This window comes from Stomoxys calcitrans, chromosome 2 (assembly GCF_963082655.1).
Source record: "Stomoxys calcitrans chromosome 2, idStoCalc2.1, whole genome shotgun sequence".
Lineage (NCBI taxonomy): Eukaryota > Metazoa > Arthropoda > Insecta > Diptera > Muscidae > Stomoxys > Stomoxys calcitrans.
Window position 1 is genome coordinate 197,535,262 of NC_081553.1, and position 25,991 is coordinate 197,561,252.

Here is a 25,991-nt window from a genome sequence, read left to right on the forward strand (position 1 = left end):
GAAGTCATTGTGTAAAATCTCAGAAAAGAAAGAATTGCGCCCTCTAGAGGCTCAAGAAGTCAAACCGGGAGATCGGTTTATATAGGTTTATATATATTTGGCACGTATGTTGAAGGTTGTTGTTGTTGTAGCCACATTTTCATGTGGAGGTGGCGATCCTCGTCAAGCTCCTCTTGGTGAGCAAGCTCGTTCCGGTCCAAAGAACCGATCACCGCAGAAACAGGGTTGCCATTGGTTATTTAAATGCGCCAATAACTCGCCTTGTCATATCGGGCGAGTATAATAGGCACTCAGTATTTGTGCAAGAGCCGCTCCCGCCCGACTTTCACTGAGACTCTCCGCTCGATACCACTGATTGTCCGCGACTACCGTTGAAGCTACTCCGTATGGATCATTCCACTATCCGCAACCTGTGAACGCGCCCGTTGGCTTGCATCTAAGCTTCTCGTGACAGCAATGAACACCACACAGATCGCACCTCAATGTGTGATGCTCACACTTATACCGTGTCGGGTATGGGTACTGTAGCTAAACAATTTATAAAAATTTAGAAATTTAATTTTTAAATTAAAATTTCTTCCCCAAAATTCACATTTCATGTTCAAAATTGCAATATTAACGGTTCTTTAGAGCAATCCCAAACGCCACATATTCACATACAAGCAAAAAAATGTGTTGCATATTTTAAGGCGCATTAGTAATAATGGACTATGGCACGTAAACATCAACTTGAATTATTTTTAGTGTCGGGGGGTTCCCATCGCCCAAAACACCACCCAACAGGACACTTTGACCGCTTTGCGCAATACGTGTATCAAATGAAAGGTATTTAAAAGTAGGTTACAAATCCGACATGAAAATGTATTCCTTGTTGTGTGAGGCATACTTGTGGATTATGGCAAAAAGGGGCTCAGATCTGATATCTATTTTATGGCCAAGTGTATAAATACTGACTATAGCAATATGTAGCCCAAATGTGGTTTTTGGGAGTACAGTATGAATCTGATATCCACTTTCGGGATAAAGGGTTTGGCTACTCCAATCCACCACCAAAACCAAGAGAATGAAGTAGATCTAACATCCAAACTTTAATGGGCGGACCCTTCCCTTACTCTATATTCAAAAAACGCCAGATCTCGAAGATGGTTGGGGCGATTTAAGCGAAACTAAGTTTGTTTATAATAACTCAAAAACAAAAATTTGGTATCATTATTTAAGATGGGATATCAAGGGGGCGCCGCGCCACTCCCCGAACCCGCAAATGGAAATTTAAACCAATAATGGCAACATGGGGCTCAAATGAACTGTATTTGAAACTAGGGCACAAATCTAATATATGGGCGTCCACCTCATCCCCAGAAATACCCCCACATCGGATATATTTACCGACCCCAGCAATATAAGGCTCAAGTGAAAGGTATTTGAAATTAGAGCACTAAAATGATATCCACATTGGGGCGAAATATCTGAAAGGCCGTACCAGCACCCCAAAACAGGACTTTTTTTCTGACTGTGTCAGTATAGGGCTGAGATAAAATGTGAGAGTGAAAGAAGGCGCAGCGGAGCAGGCCCTGTCCAGCTAGTACATAAGTACGACACTAACTTAGCTCGACACCCTATCTGCTAGCTTCTCTTTTTCCAACGCATATGTGATGTAGTGATAGTTTTGTTTATTTTGAGAAGATAAAAATCGACGTACTTTTGTACCACACAGAGAAATTGGTTTACCGATTTTAATTTCTTTTAAATTTAATATAATAAAAGTCATTGGCAGCAGGGACCAAATTAAAAATAAAAAAAAATTAAAAAACTTAAAAAAAAAATTAAAAAATTTAAAAAAAAATTAAAAAATTAAAAAAAAATTAAAAAATTAAAAAAAAAATAAAAAAAAATACCTGATCTTAATGTCTGATTCAAATGTTATCCTAAATAAAAATTTAAATGCATATCCACATTCACTTATTCCAATGCAAACGTTTATAGATTTCAGATCCCTGTCGAGCCAAGCTGTCGGCCATTTCATTGCCTTTAATGCCATTGTGAGCAGCTACATAATTCTGAAAGTAGAAGCCAAAAAATTAAAAAAAAGGTATTACCATAATCCCATCAACATTACCCATTTTACATCCACCTCCTTTCCGCTGAGTAATTCATCCAATTGTTTGAAATCGTCCACATTCTTAACAGGGTCACCGTTTCTTAATTTCCAGTTTTTGGCTTTCCAACCCTTCATCCAAAGCGTTACAGAATTTATAAGAAACTGGGAATCTGTGCAAATAACAATTTTTTTGATGCCCAATAATTTTGCCGTCTTTATGGCATAAATGGAAGCCTGAATTTCACCAACATTATTGGTGACTCTACCCTCTACAGGCTTTCCAATGTTACTGAATTGAGAATAAAAATAAACTATTGTCAAAAAAATGTTTTTAGTAAAATCGTGAATCCACTTACAGAGGATGTTCGTCTCCAAAATACACTCCATAACCAGCGCAGGCATTAGCTTGGCCATTATTAAAACAGGAACCATCAGTATAAGCTATAACATAGCCCTCGGCATCAATGTGAAACTCAAAGTTGCCTATGTGCTTTAAACCAGTCGATTGACAATCCGTCGATTCATATTTGGGTATTTTACTTGTCGAACTGCTGGCAATGGATTCCATCTTACGCTTTGGTGCCCTCATGGGTTCTGGCAATCCTTCAACTTCTGCCAAAGCCATTAACTAATAAAAAATGAAGTTAAGATAGTTTTAAAGGTCACTCTTTTGTATTCACTTTTGACTTACCAAATCATGATCGCTTATTTGGTTTTCATCATAAGTATCGCCATCACTGGGAGGCCAAAAATCTTCCACTGGCATTGTTATCGGTGCAGCCACTGGCGCCACTTTTTTCATGGGGTCCTCATACTTTTCGGCATATTTTGCAATATCCTCCCAACTGAGTCTATGTTTGTGGTGTTCATATATGAATGATTTGGCATCCTCCAATGAAGGGAATTTTTTATAGCGTGCTCCCCTGTATCCTTTTATTTTCTCCTCGCATTTTGACCTGTGTTTGTATGTAGGTATATAGCAAAATGTTGCAATAAACCCTAACTGGTTTTACCTACCACGTATCATATATGCCAATTTCTCGGCCAATTGCCACTGCATAATAGGACATAATTCGTCTTGGTATTTGATTTACGAAGGAGTTTGCAATATTCATTTACTTTTACGGCCACAAAACTAAAACTTTAATCTCCCTCAGCGGCCGGAACAAAAAAATGCCGAAACCAAAATGCAATGAAACCAGCTGTTCAACACAGTGGCAGTGGTTTAAACGAAGCGACATGTAGCAACACCATGTCGCATGTATCTTGATGGCAAAAATGTACAGTTTGCGAACTGTTATATTTGAAAGATATTTTTGTCATGGCAAACTTATTTTGGTGATAGAAATTGCGGCTTAGAGCACAATATGCACCTCTAGCTATATGTTCGATACCATAAGAAATGCGTTACCGAAAATTTCGATAGCTGCGTACCTGAGCCCAAATGAAATTTTCTTTGCATAACAGGGAGACATAATAGGCGTTGGAGAATTTTTTCTTGCAATTACGAATGAAAATGCAAGACATAATTACCAGGTAATGTACCGTAAAAAGCTGAGAACAATTTTTTCTCGCTAAGTGCAACCTGTCAACGAGCTTTGGTTGTGTGTGTCTATTATAGTTAGAACCATAAAACACATAAACAATAACATACTCAATTAGAGTTGGAATAAACACAGATTTTGACAGATAGTGCACTCAATATTTTGTTGTTGAACAACTGCCACTTCCTGTAAATGAATATATCTGGTGAAAATATATGCTTTCATAGGACCATGCAACGTGAAATTAAGTTATTCGCAAATAAAGGCGTTCGGCCTCACAAGCGTATATGCTAACCTCTGCGCCACGGTGGCCTCCAAAGGCAAAGACAAAGATCTTATCCGTGCGAAAACATAACAGCATGCTATCCAAGCAATACCTTCAGGGCTGTTACCGCAGGGATCAACCAAACCCTCATTTTGTGGACAGGTATCCACTACCCAGAATCCTTAAGTTGGATTTACATGTTGTACAGCGAGAGTTTCAGCGCTGCAAGAGAGAACCTCTAGATCCATGCAGACACAGATGCAACAACAAGAAACTCTCATCTGCAAGATTCTGATCCAGTAAGCCAATGCATGCCTCTACAGAATTCCTGAATGACAAGAGGATAAAGTGCCAGAAGGAAATTCAGACACGGAAAAAGGTGTTCACCCAATATCCTGCGTTTTCTTGCGACTGCGGGGAAGGTATACAAAAGGCGCTCGATCTTCTCCAAATCTTCTTCGTCGTCGCACATCCTGCAGAAGTCTGCATTTTCTCGCATCCAACGCGACGTCAAAGATTTGATATTTCAATGTTCAGTCAGGACCACTATCAGCTGTCCCAAATCATGTTTTTTCACCCCCAGGATACTATTATTCTTCGAAATCCATGCTGAAGCTCTACGAATGGAAATTCTCCTAAGAGGCTCGGAAGGAGTAATGCCTCAAGTGTCTTGGCTACTGGTGATAGAAGGTCTGTACGACTCCCCCAAAGTCGGGTCCACTCAGAAGCGGAATCACTCTGCCCATTTTCCAGACATCGGGAACTATAACAGTGTTCAAAGACAGGTAGAGGATAGTAGTAAGGTACTCAACTCCAGATAGATTCAGATTCTTCAGCATCAGAGCAGAGATTCCATCGGGGCCCAATGCCTTAGATGATATCGAACCACGGATGAAATTCGTAACTTCGCCCACGGTAAATTGTGATGGCTGTCTATCGGCTCGGAGGCCACGTATTCGACGAATGGCTGTCCTCTTAGCCCTGTCACTCTCGGGATTCACAATAAATTGACTGTCGAACAACCTGACGAATCTCTTCGACTGACTGAGGTCCTGTCATCCCGTCAACGGGGTGCTAGAGTGAGTGACTTAACAGTAGACCACAACTTGCCTAAACCGGTGCCTAAGTTACATTGCTCCAAGTTTTTCAGCCACAAATTCCACTTATACCCTGTTTATTTCCAGATTCAGCTCGTTGATTCTGGGATTAGTGGGGTCCATCACGCTCGTCTACGAGTACCACTGCGTGCGCAGGGAAATTGGGCCCCATTTAGGGTATTCGACCGGCTGGGATAAGGCGAGCGGCTGCTGCGTTTATGATGTCTCGGAATTTCCTCTCGGTAACTACAACATTCGATGAGATGTCAGTTCACTGAAGTCCAAGCCCAATCGGCCTTCTTCTGATTGATAAACGTCCGGCGCTCAGAGGTTATGAAGTCGGGTGGTCGGTCGATGGTGAGAATTATGGGGAGGTGGTCTGATACCAAGGAAATTACGGTTTGCCATGATACGTCACTTAGGAGAGGAGAGGAGGACGATACGTCAGGGGATGCAATGGCAATGTTTGGCGAGCTGCTACATCTCCTCATAATCTTAGTGGGGGCATCCTCATTCGCCGTGCAAAACGTGGAGGCTTCAACCTGCTCTGGCAAAGCTATGCCCCGCTGGTCGAAACCTAGGGGAGAATGAAATGAGATGCGCATTGAAGACTCCTAGAACCAGATGATTATAGCCAGATAGGAGCCCACTTATGTCGGGCTTGTAAGCCTGGCTACACAGCCACTGACCGGCGGTATATACACGTTGTATAGCGCTATTTCGGCAGTAACGGACCTGACTGCTATCCCCATGCATTCCACATAGGGTTCACTAGCGCCAGGCACAGCCTAGATGGGTCTATACTGTACCGAATGGTGTATCACGAAGGCCAATCCCCCACCTCCATTACTTAAACGGTCCTTACGTACAATTGCAAAAATGATACACTTCCCGGCACTGGCCTGGAAATATTCAGGGTGGGGTGCTGCTGTTGTGTATATTGTCCGACGATGCTTGTGACCCACTGCTGTTTATGTTCTCACACCACCTTGCAACATATTCAGTGTGACTATACGCCCGCAGTGATGTAAGGCCAGTTCAAGCTCGAAAATGTACCCACTCCATGCACCGGTTACACTTCACTGATATCGACCGATGATGGAAACGGTTCTGGCAAAATGAACTTAACCAGGGTCCGGGGTTATTTTCAATCTGGGCACGGACCAGAAGCGTGCAGATTGAACCAAGATTAATTAAGTCAGTTGGAATTCATGAGAGAAATCATTGCACAAAATGTTTGCCTAATCGGATGAAAATTGGCCCAATGTATCTTAAAGGTTGCATTCAGTGTTTAAGATGTCACAATAATCACAAATCATTCGGTGCAATCCACCATCTTGCCATCAAGCTGATCGTCGACCAACACACGCAAACAAATTATTGGGTTGCCCAAAAAGCAATTGCGGATTTTTTAAAATAAAGTAAATGCATTTTTAATAAAACTTAGAATGAACTTTAATCAAATATACTTTTTTTACACTTTTTTTCTAAAGCAAGCTAAAAGTAACAGCTGATAACTGACAGCTGATAACTGACAGAAGGAAGAATGCAATTACAGAGTCACAAGCTGTGAAAAAAATCTGTCAACGCCGACTAATGAAAAATCCGCAATTACTTTTTGGGCAACCCAATATAAAGAAAAACCGTGCAAAGAACTTGACAAAGCGCTCCATGGTGGAGGGTATAGAAGATTCAGCCGCACTTATAGAAGATTCTTTACCCAATTGTTAATTATTTTATCTTTATTCTTCCATATTTTCTGTGTTTATATATTAAGCTGAGATGACAAATTTCCTATTCTTTGAGTCTCTGCTTATGAGACACATTCGCCAAAGTCTCATTTTACATGACAATTAAATACTCAGTTCAAATGAAAAAATTCCCATCAAAGTTTACGTTTAATTAGGTGCTAAGCAATCTGAAATAAAAAAATAACTTATGACCACTATGTCTATGCCAATTTATGATGGAGTTCAGCTTGTGTGGCGTATTTTCCCATTGGTGCTTAAATAAACGTATACACTCAGAGAAATGGGAAAGTAGCCAGAACGGGCATAAGAGTGCAAAGTGTTGAATTGAGTCACAATTTAATGTGTCATTGACACACACCAACAACGAAAAATGGCGCGAACTTTGGGTTGCCCAAAAAGTAATTGCGGATTTTTCATATAGTCGGCGTTGACAAATTTTTTCACAGCTTGTGACTCTGTAATTACATTCTTTCTTCTGTCAGTTATCAGCTGTTACTTTTAGCTTGCTTTAGAAAAAAGTGTAAAAAAAGTATATTTGATTAAAGTTCATTCTAAGTTTTATTAAAAATGCATTTACTTTCTTTTAAAAAATCCGCAATTACTTTTTGGGCAACCCAATAGTAACATACTCAAGGGCCGAAAGGTTCTTGCATATGGTATATGACTGGGCTAAAACCAGAGGTCGCAATGTTAACCCTAAGAAGACTGAAATATGCCTGTTTCGAGGAAGACGAAGGTGGGCTAATTTAACTCACCACGTTTTCTCAATAAGACGATTTCGATATCTGACCAGGTTAAATACTTAGGTTTGATCTTGGATAGGAAACTGAATTGGAAGTGTCACATTCAGGAGCGTACTGAGAAGGCTCACAGATGTTGGGCACTATGTAGACAGGCCGTAGGCTCGAAATGGGGCCTGAGTCCGAGGATAGTCCACTTGCTCTACAGGAGCGTGATTAGACCAATACTTACTTACGCCTCAGTAGTTTGGTGGACTGCTATGGAGAACAAGTGCAACATAAGGACCATACAACAGGTTCAGAGAACATGTTGTCTTGGCATAGGCGGAGCGATGAGGACCACGCCCACTAAGGCATTGGAGACTATTCTGGATATCCGACCCATTGACATACAGATTAAGTGTGAGGCATCCACTGCGGTTATGATACTTAAGGCGATGGGAGAATGGATTGAGGATGGGAGCAACTCATACCATCGCGGTATAATCAAGACGGCAGGGAAAAGGTTTCCTATCGGATACCTGAGACGACACATGGTCGAGTGCAAGGCACTGCTGCCATCGGCCCAGTTTGAACTGACGGAATTTGCCATCTGAAAGATCATGTTACACGGGTGGATCAAAAGTAGAGAACAGATTGGGCCTGGGGGTCTACATTGAGGACCCAGGGACTGAGATCTGTTTTAGACTGCCTGACTATAATACGGTTCTGCAAGCGGAGATCCGGGCGATCACGGAATGCGTGAAGTGGTGTGGTGCTAACACGAGGACGTCGAATGTGAACATCTTTACCGACAGTAAAATTGCCATAAGGGCAATAACAACCAGGACGGTAAGGTCACGAACCGTCTTGCAGTGTAAGAAGGAGATTTACGCATTCTCTGAGGATGGCAAAATTCGCATCGTTTTGGTGCCGGGCCATAATGGTGTAAGGGGAAATGAAAGGACAGACGATTGGCGGTGAAGGCCAGAGGACTGCCGTCAATAAACTTGGTTAATCCGAAGTCTTTCGGGTCGACGCAGTTCGAGTTAAGGGCGTGGGCGACGAATGCGCATGCAACATTGTGGAACAGCGAAACGGTCGGTAGGACGGCAAAAATCCTATGGGGGGACCCAGATCGTGAGAAGACGAGGTTATTACTGAAAGGAAGTAAGAAGGAGGTCAGTATAGCTATTGGTATCATAACGGGACACATAGGACTATGAGCTCACTTATGCAAAATCGGTACGACAAGTGGTAGCATGTGTAGGGCATGCGGGCTATCGCGTCTAACAGATACCGGCACTCAGGTGGAGACACAATACCAGACATGAACCAACTTAGGGGAGTTGTATTGAAAACAATTAAGGATTTTGTAAGTAGCACGGAATTGCTAACTTAAAATTTTCTTTTTAGAGTTTACAATATAGATGTTAGAGCTCACAACAAGCCGATTACTGGCTAAGGTGTATGTTCATAGTGACGTGGGGCGGATTAATATCTGCACCATCTTTTCAAGCTAACCTAACCTAACCGATTTTCTCGCAATTTGGCAGGAAGGATTTTCTTATAACTCTCGGCATTACCGGTGAATTTCGGCATTACCGAAGAAATCGGTTCATGGTTATATATAGATCTCATATATAAATAGCTCTCTATATATAACTCTCTCTATATATATATGTATATATATATATAGGATTTTGTTTTGACTCGACATAAATGGTGAATTTCATTTAGATATAGCTCCCATAAATATGTACGTCCGATTTTGAGAAATATTGCAATTGAGTGCTCATTTGTTAACCGATTCTCTCGAAATTTGGCAGGAAGGATTTTCTTATGACTCTCGACATTTCTATTGAATTTCATACAAATCGGCTCAGATTTAAATATAGCTAACCCCGTTTGTTCTAAACAACTGTTATATCCCAGTGTATATAAATTTTAATATATCGCTTACAATACATCTGTCCAATGCCAATGTGCTTCTCCAAATTTATTCGTTTACCTTCTATCCACTCAACACCATAGACGATGGTATACAAGATTCAGGCCGTCCAAATTTAACGCACTTTTACTTCTTTTGCTTATAATGCATTGAGCTGCCTTGTTTTTTTTTTATTTATCTATTTTATTAAAATTAATAAAATTCCATTAATAAATATTCATTTGAAATTTAAATATTTATCTTATTAAGCAATCTTCGATAGTAGCTTTGTTTGTTTACATTTGATGTTCGTCCATCTCTGTGGCCATGCAAACAAAACTTGTTTTACATTTTCGCTCAATGTCTTAACAGGCACGCCAGTTGATTAACATTTATGCTCATACGCATTGTATGTATTTGTTTACAGAGGTAATGACAAATTGCCATGCAATGTAAAGTGCGGCAAGTAGGAATGTGATACAACACCATCTATCATTCCATCATGCCATATACACCATCATCGGTTTATATGGCAGCTATATCAGGTTATGTACCGATTTGCACCATACTAAGCACAGTTATTGGAAGTCATAACAAAACACCTCGTGAAAAATTTCAGCCAAATCGGATGAGAATTGCGCCATCCAGTGGCTCAAGAAGTCAAGATCCAAAATCGGTTTATATGACAGCTATACCAGGTTATAAACCGATTTGTATCATACTTAGCACAATTGTTGGAATACCAAAACACCACGTACCAAATATCAGCCAAATCGGATAAGAATTGCACCCTCTAAAAGCTGAAGAAGTCAAGACCCTAGATCGTTTTATAAGGCAGCTATATCAGGTTATCAACCGATTTAGACCATGCACGGTTGTTGGTAGTGATACCAAAACACCACGTGCAAAGTTTCAGTCAAATCGGACGAGAATTGCGCCCTCTAGAGGCTCAAGAAGTCAAGACCCAAGATCTTTTTATATGGGAGCTATATCAAAACATGGACCGATTTGGCCCATTTGCAATCCCAGCGGACCTACACTAATAAAAAATATTTGTTCAAAATTTCAGCTTTACTACTTCGAAAGTTAGCGTGCTTTCGACAGACAGACGGACGGACATGGCTAAATCGACTTAAAATGACATGACGATCAAGAATATATATACTTAATGGGGTCTTAGACGCGTATTTCGAAGTGTTACAAACAGAATGACGAAATTAGTATACCCCCATCTTGTGGTGGAGGGTATAAAAATATTTGCCTAACCAGATGATAATTGCGCCATCTATAGGCGCAATGAATCGTAAAAAATACATACAGTGTAGGATCGCCTAATTTTGTTAAATTTTGCAAAAAATCGAACTTTGCCGATAGTATCGATAGGAAAAATATCCATCAATATTCAGACAACAAATAAAAGAAAACAAATAAAATATCGATAGTTCCATCGATATTTTGCCAGGTCTACTTCAATATTTTAATCAATGTTGGTACCACAGGTAAATTTACTAAAAATTTTCCATAAAACAAGTTTGCAATGTTCAAGTTACTATACATGTGCTTTTAATTTCAATTAGCAAATTATTTTGACTAACGCGCTAATTTTTGAAGGCCATAGATTGTGAGTAACTCAGTTAAGTTATGGTTTTCAAAAGTGACTCAGATACCAAAACGCTGATGCTATAGTTCCCAGCAATACAAAGGACAAGAGTCTTACCTTAAAATGTATGACTTAACACAAAATGGCTTCCTGATTCAATTTTTGCCAGGTCGGTTGGAATTGTAAATGGGCCATATCGGTCCATGTTTTGATATACAATAGCTGTCATATAAACCGATCTTGGGACTAGACTTCTTGAAACTCTAGAGGGCACAATTTTAGTCCGATTTGACTGAAAATTTGCACGTGATGTTTTGGTATCACTTCCAACAACTGTGCCATATAAACCGATCTTAAATCTTGTCTTCTTGAGCCACTAAAGGACGCTATTCTTATCCGATTTGGCTGAAATTTTGCACGAGATGTTTTGTTATGATTTTCCACAACTGTGCCAAGTATGGGTGAAATCGGTTCATAACATGATATAGCTGCCATATAATCCGATCTGGACCCATAGCCTAATTTTAAAGCCCTATAAGAGGGCTTTAAAATTGGGGAAAGGAAAAAAAGAAAAAAAATAAAAGAGAAATCATTCTATTGTATCTCATCAAAGTGTCGAAGCAGTTTTTTTTCGCAAGGAGTTAGGAAGTAAATCAAATTTACGAGCTACTCTTATAGAAAACATCCCATTCATATGGGGTAGAACTCTTGCTATGAGCATTTGATTAACTCGAGTAGAGGGAGAAAATGAGATTTTGTAGAATATAATCAGATTTTAACAAAATCATTGAAGGAACAACCAAGAAAACTTTTAACAAACGGGCAAATATGATCCAATAACCTGCAAGAAAAAATGTAGCGTACTGCTCTAGTTAAAACAAGTTTAACCTTCAACATGTTACTTGCAGTGGTTCCAGAATATATTGTACCTCTAGGCAGTACAGGAGTTGTGGCATTATAAGAGCATGAACCAGTCGTTCCTTAATATATCGAGGTAATACCATGTCAGTGCTATAAAGCTGACGCCTGGAGCCAAGTGTTATTTTGGCGACATCATTATCAATGTGCAAATCGAATGACAATTTATCATCCAAAAGTATACCCAAGCACTGAATATTATGGACAAATCCTATTTCATCCCCATTATATACCAGCCTCACGTCTGGAGTATCACTCGTTCCGAAAAAGAGCCTTAGTCTTTGCCGCATACACAGACAGACGATTCGCAGGCATCCATGCAGCCAAGGAAGGCAAGGCCAAATCAATCTTCGATTGAAGAACGTTCAAAGAACGACGCGTACCTACAAACACTATCTGAACAGCGTCCGCATATGCATATGGTGTTCACCAATAAATAGGAGGGGACCGAGTACAGATCCCTGAGGAACTCCGCTTATAACCGGCAGCGTAGATGAAGTTATATCACCTATCTGAACAAATTGCTTTCTATCAACCAAATAGGAAAACAAAAGTTTACAACAGGACGAAGTAATCCACCCAATCGAAGGCCTTCTCCAAATCCAAGGTGAGCAAAATACAGATATTGTGACCTGCCACGCAATTTTGAATTTGGTCGGTAAGACCTAAAAGCAACATGGATGTCCCTCTATCCTTCCTGAAGCCGCATTGGCAATCATGTAAAAGCAATCAAAACATGTTCCACTACCTTCGAAAGCACCGGCAGTAATGCTATAGGTCTATATTCCGATACATTACCAGTGGTGCTCTTTTTCCTTATAGGATTAATCCTAGCAGTCTTTCAGCTGTTTGGAAATTTGGAGGTCATGGTTATGTTATTAACCAAAAAAAGAAGAAAATCGGAAATAAATGGGAAGATAATCTTAAAAAACTTTTTCGGGAACCCGTCACACCCAGCGACATTTGACTTAACAGACATAAAAGCATCAAATAATTCATCGGGAGTAATGCTGCTAAAAGAAAAGCCTTCATTAGCAGCGAAACGCAGAAATTCCGACACATCGTCTTGTACATCAGATTGGCTGTCTATACATGAACGATTCATCTCATTGAGTACCATGGGAGAGTTGCCAGTAATAACTGAGGAACTGGTCTTGAGAACTCCATTATCTCTAATGACTTTCCACAAATCCTTAGAAGTACTACAACTATGAATATTTAGCCTAAAATTCGGTACTATCAATATATTGGGTTGCCCAAAAAGTAATTGCGGATTTTTTAAAAGAAAGTAAATGCATTTTTAATATAACTTAGAATGAACTTTAATCAAATATACTATTTTTACACTTTTTTTCTAAAGCAAGCTAAAAGTAACAGCTGATTACTGACAGAAGAAAGAATGCAATTACAGAGTAACAAGCTGTGACAAAAATTTGTCAACGCCGACTATATGAAAAATCCGCAATTACTTTTTGGGCAACCCAATATATTCATTTACAGATAGTGGCAGTTGCCCAACAACAACTCTGATTTTGTGTATGCTACTAGTTGGCGCCATTTTTTGTTGTTTTGTTGTTTATGTGTGTAATGGTTCTTAACTATAATACACACACACAGTCAAAACTCGTTGACAGATAGTGCACTTCGCGAGATGGGTACTATGTTCATTTTTCACAGTTTAAAACACATGTTTTCGGCAATTACTTTTTAGGAACACTACAAAAATCTCAATGATAACATAATACGGTTATTAAAACATTTTCATATATTATTTCGCAGGGGTACTACGGTACTCCTCTAGTGGAAAAAGTATTGAAAAAGTACCGACTTTTCCATCCCTGCTACCCACTAGAGAAGTGCGCGTTAGTGATTCTCGCACTCACGCTCACGAGAAAAAAATTTACTTACACACGCACGACTTTTTATGACGACTCACATTTACGCACGCTCACGCGACCAAAATTTTACTCACGTACGTCTTACGAAACACTCACGACACACGAGAAAATCACACACGAGCCTAGTACTGACTTCGAACAACTGTCAAAACGCACAATAAAAAAATGGTGACGAAGATAATACGAACACAACGGAAATCGAATCAAAAAGTGATTATGAGTCGATCGGTATACTCATCAAAGGGTCTATCTCTCTTTTATCCGATTTGGCTGAAATTTTGCATATAGTGTTCGTTATGACTTTTAAACAACTGCGCCAAGTGCGGTCTATAACTAGATATAGATCCCATATTTTAGCAGAATCCATGGTGGTGGGTTCCCAACTTACCACGATTTTACTTGTTAACACTTCCTCAACGCATTCCAGTATGAAGCATATGGGCATAACATTCAGATAGATCAAATTCAACTCTTTTTTACTTAGTTTATTGGGTTGCCCAAAAAGTAATTGCTGATTTTTTAAAAGAAAGTAAATGCATTTTTAATAAAACTTAGAATGAACTTTAATCAAATATACTTTTTTCACACTTTTTTTCTAAAGCAAGCTAAAAATAACAGCTGATAACTGACAGAAGAAAGAATGCAATTACAGAGTCACAAGCCGTTGAAAAAATTTGTCAACGCCGACTATATGAAAAATCCGCAATTACTTTTTGGGCAACCCAATATAATACTTTAAACTATGATATGAGTTTTTAAACTATATTTTTACTAAATTTTTTTGTTAAATGTTATTGTCTCTCTTTTTCACCAACTTTTCTCAGTTTGCCTCCTCCTCTGTTTATTTCATAAAGTCATTAACTCAGACTTGTACCATTATCAAAATTACTGAGGCAAATGTAAGTTTGCATGAGTCCAGCATGTTGATTAGTTGTGTACGACGGCTAAATGGCTCAGTGCATTTAAACATGAATAGTTTGCTTCAGTTGTTTGGCGATGGTTCAACCGATTGGTGGTCCCCACCGCAATCATACAATTTACGAATTTTAAATACTACGATAGACGATAGTACACGAGTACATGTTTACATCATTATTGTTTACTTTTATACCACCAGAAGAAGTCACTTAATCGATATTGTACCACTCAAATACACGTTGGCCTTGCCATTAGTCAGCCGGTCGGTTAGGTGTTCGGTCAAGTGTTGCGCAAAGAAGGCAGGGCACATCATACGCTCATCTCTGCTCATGGTTTAGTGAAAGAAAAAAATAATAATAATAAAAAATATTAACAAAAAGCAAAATGGAGCTGTCTAAGGAAAAATTAATTTCAAGAGAAAAACATAAAGTTGAACTAACTTCGGGTAAGCACATCAAAAAAAAAAAAAAATACCGGGAAGTATATGTGTGGGGGTGGCAATCAAAATGCCGTAACTTTTATGCCAAGATAGCAAAGTAACAAAAAAAGTGCAAAAATAAAAATACCAAACAATTACGAAAGCAATGGCAGCAACAACAACAACAACAGCTACTATTTACAGTGCCCATGCAATGGGAATGTGTGAAACTTTCTCTTTGGCATTAAAGCAAGACAATGTAAATTAACATCAGTACTGTGTACAGAGCACGCAGAGTGTCTACATTGAATCGATACTCTGTGCACATGCAATAAATGTTACACTCAGATAAAAATATGAAAAAAAAATAAAATTGCATAAAATAAAATGTTGATATATGGGAGATGAAAATACTAATACCAACTGCATTTTTGCAGTAGGCTAAGTCTTCAAGATGGGGCCCGAAGAGCAACGAATGGCACATGGTCACAAAGTATGGGTTGTGAACGCTCCAAAATTGTGTGCCCAATATTGACCGCTTTGCTGTTCTTGGTCAGCCATAGTGTCTGTCCATCATGACAGGTCACGGCCTTCTCAGAAAACATGCCGATAGACTGAAGGTTGCAAGTAGCGACATCTGCAGAGATGTAAAGACGTGGAGTATGAGGAGACTTTAGAACGATTTTCAAGGCCATGGATCCCTTTCGGATCCACATTATTAAATTACACTGCTTTCAAATAAAGACAGTGGACGACTCTCTAAACACTTGTCTCTAACCTTGAATATCATATTTGTACTCTATCCCTCTAATAAACGCTAAAAAATAATTCGTTTGACATAAAGGAAATTTTTGCCAAGTAAACTTCTTTTCTGAAAAACGTTGGACTTTGTTTACGATAAAAGTATCTTTTTTTCGCGATAATTTCTTGCAAAAATATGTGACAAATATAAAGTTTTTTTTAACCCTGACATAAACTTTCATTCTTATTTTTCTTTATTTAAAAAAATAATTTAATGCCAAACGCAAGACGTATTTAATAAGGTGGCCGCATCGGCGAATTTATACAACAAAGCATCTTTTTTGGGAATTTGATATGTCAAAATTTGTAGACAGGGCGAAGAAAATTTGATTCGGCCTGACATTTTAAACTACCTGACATAAACATTCATTCTTAATATATAGAACATATTATTCGGGGTTTCCACTAGTTTTTCTTTATTTAAAAAAATAATTTAATGCCAAACGCAAGACGTATTTAATAAGGTGCCCGCATCGGAATTTATACAACAAAGCATCTTTTTTGGGAATTTGATATGGCAAAATTTGTTAACAGGGCGAAGAAAATTTGATTCGTCCTGACATTTAAAACTATCGCCAAATTTGTTTCGACCAATGTTCAAAATACCAATAAGCTCCAGAGGCTTTACCCACAAAAGTGGCTGGAACATGGAGGTCCGATTTGTGTGGTGTTCGGTGCTGTCACGAGCAGCGTCCACAGGTTGCGGTTAGTGAAATGCTCCAAACGGAGTAGCTGCAACGGCAATCGCGGACAATCAGCAGTATCGGGCGGAGAGTCTCATTGAGAGTCCAGGCGGTACCGACTCTTGCACAATTATTGAGTGCCTATGATGCTCGATGTGACAAGGCAGGTTATTGGCGTGTTCAAGTAACCAATGGCCACCCTGTTCCCGCGGCGATCGGTACTTTGGACCGGAACGAGCTTGCTCATCTACGGGAGCCTGACGAGGATCGCCACCGTCACATGAAAATGTGGCTACAACAACAACCCACAAAACCACCAAGATGGCAGGTTTAAATAGTTTTCATAAAGTCATTGTAGCCGTAGATAGCTACCAAGTGAATGCTAACAAATGGCTCAAATAGGAAGATTGTGATTAGAGCTCAATCACCACAAGGAAGGGTTGTGTACCCCGTTTTGGCTCTTGGATATCTGTCGGATTTTCAGGTCATTTGAAAATGGCAGTTCAAGTTTGTTGGCTACGAGGATGAAGTTGTCATCATGGTGTGTGGCCGTTCAGAGTGCATATAGTATGCTGCCTAGGACTACCGAAAATACCCAGAAATCGGACATACATATTTATGGGTCAAGGCAATATAGGACTCAAGGCAGTCTAACAATAGGTGCTCAACCGTCTATGACTCCTCCTCATCCCCACAAATCAAGCTCAAGTCCGCCATGTGACCAGCGTAAGGTCAAAGACCAGACATTGCAATGGCCTTGCAGTATATTCAGTAATGAGAGCGGCAGCTCCATCATATCTAGGAGAGGTCCCCTGAACACTTGGCCTCATAGAAACTTTTTCCCGAATATTGATATAAGATTCGTGGTGTACTTCCAAAGACCTTTCGTTTGAGCCCCATATTGCTATGCTCGTAAATTTGTGATGTTTTTGGTAGGGCCCCCCCCTCCCCCCCCAACACTTGGTCACACATTTTGATATCAGATTCGTATTCTACTCGTAAATACCTTTCAGTTGAATCCCATATTGCCCTGGTCGGTAAATATGTCCGATTTAGAGGTGTTTTATGGGTTGGGTCCCAAATTTTTGTTTTTAGGTAACTATAAGAGAGCACACAAAATTTCTCTTAAACCGCACCACCTATCTCCAAAATCTGGAGTTTCTGAAAATAAGGGTAAGGGGTCCGCCCCCTTCGATTATCAAAAAATGTAGTACCCTATTTTCACCACGGGATAATTATGCACCATCTGTGAAAATTTCATGAAAATCGGTTCAGCCGTTTTTGAGTCTATAAGGAACACACAAACAAACAAACACAAATTCAATTTTATACATAAGATAGGGTCTAATTCAATGCATAATCTGAAATAGCTTTCATGTAAATCGGTCTCTCGATCTTCCTTGTTCGCTTCCTAGAAGTATGTACAGTAAAATATCCCTTTGAACAAAATTTATTTTGCAAAAATTTTAAGCAGAATCCATTGTGGTGGGTTCCCAAGATTCGGCCCGTCCGAAATTGGCATGTTTTTACTTGTTTGGGCTCAATTTCAATTCTAATAGATCCTGATCGTCAACTTACAAAGGGACTCAAACAAAAAATCATCAAGTGCCTAATTTTGGAGAAAAAATCGTCAAAATGCCGTAAAATCGTCACGTCTGACAGCCCTGCTAATATCCGCCTGACTCTGTGTTTATGGAGCTACATATGTATAGTCAAATCTGCTTAATTGAATCCTTTTTAATTGACAAAATCGGTTAATAGAAAAAAATCACTTAACTATATGATTATAAGGAACACATTTCATTTCGCATAATTGAAAGCCCGGTTAATTGAAATGCAAATTTATTTTTGTGTTTGGTCAATGTTGCGTTAACTAATTACACCAGTTTCTAACTAGCTTAACAGTATATATTTCTCTTAATTTTTTCAAATTCAAGTTGTGCTAATAGAATTTTTTTTAATTCTACAAATTTCGGTTAATTGAAACGTATTCCAATTATCCGTACTTCGCATAATTGAAAACATCGGATAATTGCAAAAATTTCATGTATTTTGCTGTTTTTAATGAAGCGGATTCGACTGTATATTGAAAAGAAGACGTATGTGTACATTATTTGGTATTGATGTAGGTGGGAATATAACCTGTAAATGCAAATTTACCCACAAACATTATCTTAAAGTGACGTCTCGCATATCAAAGAGTGCTGTCCAATTCAAGTTTAATCACAATGATAAGGGACCTTCTTTGTATAGCCGAGTTTGAACGGAGTACCGCTTAGCATTTCTTTGTAAAGAAGTTTTACATGGCCGAATAACAAACGTATTCCATTTTTCGTATTCAAAAATTCTGTAGCCAGACACGTTAAAAAACATTTTTGCGTTACTAAAATGTTATGTTTTTCACAATTATTGGAATACAAAACCAACCCTAAGCCTTGGCTCAGAAAAATTATATATTTTCTATAACAATAGATTTCATTATTTATATAATATATGGATTTATTGAAATATTGTATGTATACATCATGGTCGGTCCCCAAACAACCCTTCTCCCCCAAATCTATTCGCAATAAAAATAAAATTCTTCATCTATTGTAGGTACTATATATGGTGCTGATGACGATGATAGTAATTCACCAGCGGATAGTACATGCTCCAATGAATCTAAATTCGCGGCAGAACACCCCGAAGCGGAGGCATATTTACAGCATTTATTGAATGATGGCTGCAATGAGGGGGACAGTGGTTACGACATGGAATTGCCGCCATGGTATGATGATAAATTATTTAAACAGTAAGTATTTGTTGTGTTAGATGATGAGTTAACTCATGTATGCTACATACATATGTATGAAGGTATGAACAATATGCCAGCAAAATAAATTACACGCAAAAAAATAATTCGTTTCACATAAAAGAAAATTTCGTCCAGTAAACTTCTTTTCTGAAAACGTTGAATTTTGTTTACAATAAAAGTACATGTTCTTTTGCGATAAATTCTTGCAAGAATTTGTGACAAATGTAGTTTGGTATATCAAATCTTATTCGGGGTTTCGACTAGTTTTTCTTTACTTATAAATTAATTTAACGTCATGCTTATGTATACGTACATTATTATACCCTACACCACAATTGTGGTACAGGGTATTATAACTTAGTGCATTTGTTTGTAACACCCAGAAGGAAGAGAAATAGAGCCATTGATAAGTATACCGATCGATTCAGAATCACTTTCTAATTCGATTTAGCTATGTCCGTCTGTCTATCCGTCTGTCCATGTTAAATTGTGTACAAACTACAGTTCGCAATTTCCATCCGATCGTCTTCAAATTTGGTACGGTCATGTTTTTCGGCCTAGAGACGAAGGCTATTGAAATTTGGATATAGCTCCCATATATATGTATGTTCGTTCGATTTGCAGTAATAATAATAAAATGGTTATTTGTTAACCAATTCTCTTGAAATTTGGCAGTAAGAATTTTCTTATGACTCTCGATATTACTGATAAATTTCATATAAATCGGTTCTGATTCAGAAATAGCAGTCATATATGTATATCGCCCGATTTTCACTTCTAGAGGCACTGCAAGCGTATTTATTGACCAATCTAGCCAAAATTTTGCACAACGCTTTCCTCAACGACTACCACAATAGTAATAAGGTTACTCGAAATATATATATAATATAACACCTATGAGTATTGATCTGCTCCTAGGTGTTATATTATTTTATATCGGTATAAAACTGTATTTCGGTTAAGATTTGGATATAACTCCCATATGAAATGGTTCTTTGATTTGACTTCTTGAGTCCCTATAAGACGCAATTATTATCCGATTCAGCTGAAATTTTACACGTTTTGCTATGTTACGACATCTAACAATCGTGCCAAGCATGGTCCAAATCGGTCTATAACTTAAAAGTCAAAAATGGCGTATGGAACACACAATTCCTATTCCATGAAAGAGTTTAAAATTACCATGTTCAATGCCTCTCTACATTATTTCCCAAGATGTTGCAATAGAACAAACTTTGTCACTTTGGAAGTGCTGAAATGGTGATCTTTTAGAATAATTTTCCCACCGAAAAAAATGAAACGTTTAAGGCATCTTACGAGAAATAAAATACTTTAATTACGAATCTTTCCTTTATGTAACGTTTCGCCTCAACATATCAAACGTTAGCCATAAACGTAGTATAATTGAATGTAACAAACTTTGTTTATTGTAAAGCCTTTAGAAACTTCGCCTACTTTAAAAGTACCTTTATTTTGTTGTAAAACCAAAAACCCTTTAATGACAAAAGTATTTCGATAGCCGCAAATGAATATTCGTTTACCGGACCAATAGTTATTCTCCTGTGCCTCTTCAACTACAGAGTGGGTTCGGTGACTATTTAAATGTATACACCAATGGTGGATAAAAACTGAAGGGCGGATGGTAAACTCGGAAATTGACATTTTCAAAGTTTTGCCATAAGTTCGTCCAATGGCAGAAATCATTATAGGAACATGGAAGGCTTTTATTATTATTGCGTATCGTAACATCGAAATAAATCCAAATATAATCTGGAAGAGTTTAAATTACCAACTTGGCAGGATTCACTGAATAAGGTTGAGTCAAGCGATCAGCCCACATGAATTTTTTTTTTTTAATTTTGGCAGTACTTGGCATTGAGGATGTCAACTTGTTCTCTTTTCACGTTCATTCTTTGTTTACGTTTTTTCCTATTTGATGAAATTTTCATTTCCGCATGATCATTTGTAATCGGTTAACAAATGATCACATTATTATTGCAATATTAGTCCAAATTGGACGAACTCATGTATGGGAGCTATATCCAAATCTGAACCGATTTTTTTCTAATTTCAATAGGTTTCGTCTCTAGACCGAAATACATGTCTGTACCAAATTTTAAGTCAATCGGACGAAAATTGCGATGTGTACTTTGTATTAACATGGACAGGCGGTCTGACAGACAGACGGACATAGCTAAATCGAAGCAGAAAGTAATTCTGAGTTGCTCGGTATAATTATCAATGGGTCTATCTCTCTTCCTCAGAGTGTATTACTAACAAATGCACAATGCTGTAATACCTTGTACTTCTTTTTACTGCATATCGGTTGCTATTGTAAATGGCCAAATCGGTCCATGCTTTAGTATAGCTGCCATATAAACCGATCTTGATTTCATGAGCTTCTAATGAACGCAACTCTTATCTCATTTGGCTGAAATTTTGCACGTAGCGTTTTGTTATGATTTCCAACAATTGTGCTAGGTATGGTTCAAATTGGTTCAAAATTTGATATAGCTGCCATATAAACCGATGTCGCGTCTTGGCTTCTTGAGCCTTTACAGTGCGCAATTCTCATCCTGAAACTTTGCGCGATGTGTTTTGTTATGACTTCCCACAACTGTGCCAAGTATGGTCTAAATCGGTACATATCCTGATATAGCTGCCATATAAGCCGATTTGGGATCTTGACTTCTTAAGCCTCTAGAGTGCGCCATTATTATCCAATTTATCTGAAATTTTGCATGAAGTATTTTATTTTGTCTTCCAACAACTTTGCCATAATATTGGGTTGCCCAAAAAGTAATTCCGGATTTTTTAAAAGAAAGTAAATGCATTTTTAATAAAACTTAGAATGAATTTTAATCAAATATACTTTTTTTACACTTTTTTTCTAAAGCAAGCTAAAAGTAACAGCTGATAACTGACAGAAGAAAGAAAGCAATTGCAGAGTCACAAGCTGTGAAAAAATTTGTCAACGCCGACTATATGAAAAATTCGCAATTACTTTTTGGGCAACCCAATAGGTTTATAGCCGATCTCCAGATTCTTATCCGATTTGGCTGGAATGGTTGCTCAATGACTTCCACTATGGTTCCCAACATTCAAACTAACTATGGCCTGAATCGGTCCATAACCTGAAATAACTTGAAATAACTTTATTAGCATGGCAAATTGTATCCGTTATCCTTTGTTTGCCTATAAAGAGATACCGGCAAAGAACTTTACCAATGCAATCCATGGAACTTTTACTTGTTTTCCTCTTCTTACCTTTTATTTAACACCGACGTTCCTGATCGGTTTAATGTGCGTTTTGAAGGAGGGGGTTCCTCAGACACTTTGTCCCATAAATTATTATCAGATTGGTGCTCCACTCCTAAAGCCTTCAAGCAATCGGACAAATATTGGGACTTAAGAAGACGAATCGAGGGGTCGGTTTTTGTGGTGTTCAACCATAAATTTGTGCTTACCGTATTGCAGAGGTTAGCATGTCCGCCTGTAACGCTGAATGCCTGGGTTCGAATCCTGTCGATAACTTCAGAGATTTGTGAGGTATTATGCCATGCATATAGGCCATGTATAATTTTCCTCCAAGAGGTGTCGCACTCCAGCATGCCGTTCGGACTCGGTTATAAAAAAAGAGGTCCCTTATCATTCAGCTTAAACTTGGATTGGACAGCTCTCATTGATATATGAGAATTTTGTCCTGTTCCTGAATGGAATGTCCGTGGGCCAGTTTGCAGCTCTATAAATTATGATTTGATCTGCCGCTGGTACCTCTGAGCCTCTAGTGGGCGCAGTTCTATTCCGATTTGGCTGAAACTTTGCATTATGATTTGTCGCATGGCCTCCAACAGCAATAACAAAAATATCTTGAAAACTTCCATAACCTGATAAAGCTCTTATATAAATAGTTTCTCCCGATTTTAGTTCTTGAGCCTCTAGAGGGTGCAATTCTTAAAGGATTTGACTGACATTTTGGAGGATGACTTCTGCTATAACCTCTGACTTCGATTTTGCACTTTGAGCTTCTAGAGGAGGCAATTCTTATCGGATTCGACTGGGAGTTTGCAGGATAATTTCTGCTAGAGCCTCTAACATCGATATCAATCATGAACTGAACCAGCCTATAACCTGATATAGCTCCTATATGACCCGATCTATTGATTTCTTTTCCAAATACACCAAAAAAAAATTATGACTTCCATTATCCTTTTCAAGTTTCAGCCTATAAAGAGTAGCCACGCAAAGATTTGGACAAATACCATCCATGGTAGAGGGTGTAGGAGTGTAAGATTCGGCCCGGCCAAACTTAACTCACTTTTCATTTACGCCGTGCAGCCCTGACTTTTTTTACAATTGAGACGAGCTCAATGATCGGAGATTTTTCTTTGTTGTTGCAATTTATTTACTTTCTTAATGCTTTGCTTGACATTTAACATCTCCCTATTGTTTTCTTTCTTGCAGAGGTCAAAGCTTTATGCAGAAATATCGTTTTGTCATACAAAGCGGTATGCTATCTGGTCTCGTTGCTGTTCTGGCCATCCCCTCGATATTGAAGATTCTTATCTGCACGCGACAATCATCGACGCCCACAACGGCTTACAAACGATACGTACGTACCATGCAGCACACAAATGCTTGGTACAAATATTCGGCGACAGATAAAAATTCCAAATTTTGGACTAGTTTGCGAGCGGTACGCAAAGCTCATAGCCGTTCGAGTAGAGCATGTGCCAAACTGGCAGCAGGACAGATTACCCAAAAGGACCTAGCACTGACGCAGTTTGGTTTCATTGGATTTCTCAGTTTGGGTGCTCATCGCATACAGCTGTACGACGAGCAATTCCTGGAGGCCACCTCACATATGTGGCGAGTTTTGGGCTATCTGCTAGGCATCAAAGATGAGTATAACATATGTGGTCGAAATTGGGCCGAGTCCAAGTTGCGTCTGGACATAGTCATGCGTAAAGTTTACGAACCAGCTTTGGAGAATACTACGACGGAGTTCTATGATATGGCTAAGGCTTTATTGGATGGCTTGTGGCATATTAATACCACCCTAACGGTTGGCTCCTTCATCTTTTTCACCAAACGTTTGTGCTATGTGCGTGGTTATGAATATTTCGATTTTGATGACAGACCTGGCAGACAGCGCGATCCTGAGCAGCGCTTGTATTACAAGGATATGAGTTGGATTGATCGCTTTATTGTTTTCTATGGCCTCCTAATGGTTACCTATTTGCACAAATATGATATTTTTCGTTGGTATTTGAACTTCCGCACCTGGTTAAATGAGCAACTAATAGAATATTTCCCTTACGTCGCCATTTTGAAATTTGGACCCAAGTGGGCGTTTGTGCGCATCTTCAATGGCCGAGGTGGAGAAAACGAGTTTGAATATCATTTGAAGGAGGAATAACTTGCACAAGTGTGTAAGACTAATCAATCCCATGGCAGCCGATTGTACGTACCGGACTGACCCGATGGAATCCTTCATCGGCAAGGGCTCTCGCCTCCGTGTACAACACACTGCTACAACAACAACTATTTTCTAATGTTATTGTCTATATTTTAAATTATTATTATTTATATTATTTGTAAATAAAATATACAAAATTTTATAAAAATTTAATCTTGAGCTTTTAAATCGGATTTCGGAGAATCACGACAAGAGTGCATTGATGAACTCAAAATCTTTATATTGCAATAAGGCATCATCCTACAGCACCGTAAAAACTGATTTAATGAATTCAGTCGTGGCCAAAACTCGCTTAAAGTCGAATTCCGTGAAGGTCGTTCAAAAAAGGCCGTTATACCAGAAAACATTGACGACGTGCTAGAGCTTTGTGTAACATAATGTGGGATAAGTCCTGTCGTGTTGGCCTAATCCTGCAGGGCTCTTAACCCCGGGTGAATATAATGCGTCCACCAACGCCAGCCTACACATAGCCTAGGCTATGAGTATGGCATGGCATGGGTACCAATTCGAGTTCACATTTTCAGAACTGTTCTCCACCTTGGTTAGGTGCGGAGCACTATCTAAAACTCCTTCTGATCTATGCGCCACGGCACCCAGTTGCAATGCAACTCAACATCGAGCTTGTGCTCTACCCGCGATTTGGGTTCAAACCACAGCCACCACGTTACTCCCCACTAGGGCCTCACCATAGTCGGGATGGGATCGAAATCCCAGGGGCTCCCGACTCCCGTGGTACCAGATTAAAGACTCCGCATAACGTGAGATAGAGGCATCCCTGGGTATTTTTCAACCAGCATACATTCGATATTCCATGAGCACCTTGTCCTTTGTTTGTTCTGGTTGGTCGTCGCACAATTTAACTATCGCCCCAAAAAAGGTTCGTGAGAAAAAATTTTGAAAAATACGATCGCGGTGCTTCGAAGTACTTTTATAAGGACGTCACAGGCGCCGAATCGTAGATCTATCCGTATGAGCCCGAAAAAACCAACAATTAACTTTGTAGGTCTTCGAAGTTCAACGAAAATTGTTCGTGAAGAAAGCTCTTCGAAGCAAATGGTCACCAGTTTCTACAACA

At 38.9% G+C, this 25,991-nt stretch overlaps 2 protein-coding genes across 2 annotated transcripts; one reads left to right on the plus strand and one right to left on the minus strand.

The window, feature by feature from the left end:
• Window positions 1–1,696: 1,696 nt before the first annotated feature.
• Window positions 1,697–3,291, minus strand: LOC106081767 (ribonuclease H1). The gene is made up of 6 exons (XM_013243960.2): window positions 3,116–3,291; window positions 2,790–3,054; window positions 2,455–2,726; window positions 2,117–2,387; window positions 1,896–2,057; window positions 1,697–1,740 (listed from the first exon to the last, which is right to left on the minus strand). The coding sequence occupies exons 1-5, from the start codon at window positions 3,211–3,213 to the stop codon at window positions 1,956–1,958; spliced, it is 1,008 nt and encodes a 335-aa protein (XP_013099414.1). The 5' UTR covers window positions 3,214–3,291; the 3' UTR covers window positions 1,697–1,740; window positions 1,896–1,955.
• Window positions 3,292–14,789: 11,498 nt separating this feature from the next.
• Window positions 14,790–25,069, plus strand: LOC106081799 (uncharacterized). The gene is made up of 3 exons (XM_013244011.2): window positions 14,790–15,183; window positions 19,239–19,434; window positions 23,902–25,069. The coding sequence occupies exons 1-3, from the start codon at window positions 15,123–15,125 to the stop codon at window positions 24,854–24,856; spliced, it is 1,212 nt and encodes a 403-aa protein (XP_013099465.2). The 5' UTR covers window positions 14,790–15,122; the 3' UTR covers window positions 24,857–25,069.
• Window positions 25,070–25,991: the final 922 nt, after the last annotated feature.

What these genes read in the sequence shown, in the direction of transcription:
- LOC106081767 (XM_013243960.2), bottom strand. Translation starts at nt 3,213, where the DNA reads ATGAATATTGCAAACTCCTTCGTAAATCAAATACCAAGACGAATTATG. An exon ending in ATTGGCATATATGATACGTG is followed by an intron (nt 3,055 to 3,115) that starts GTAGGTAAAACC and finishes ATACAAACACAG; the next exon opens with GTCAAAATGCGAGGAGAAAA. An exon ending in AGGAGGTGGATGTAAAATGG is followed by an intron (nt 2,058 to 2,116) that starts GTAATGTTGATG and finishes TTCTACTTTCAG; the next exon opens with AATTATGTAGCTGCTCACAA.
- LOC106081799 (XM_013244011.2), top strand. Translation starts at nt 15,123, where the DNA reads ATGGAGCTGTCTAAGGAAAAATTAATTTCAAGAGAAAAACATAAAGTT. An exon ending in TAAAGTTGAACTAACTTCGG is followed by an intron (nt 15,184 to 19,238) that starts GTAAGCACATCA and finishes CATCTATTGTAG; the next exon opens with GTACTATATATGGTGCTGAT. An exon ending in GATGATAAATTATTTAAACA is followed by an intron (nt 19,435 to 23,901) that starts GTAAGTATTTGT and finishes TCTTTCTTGCAG; the next exon opens with AGGTCAAAGCTTTATGCAGA.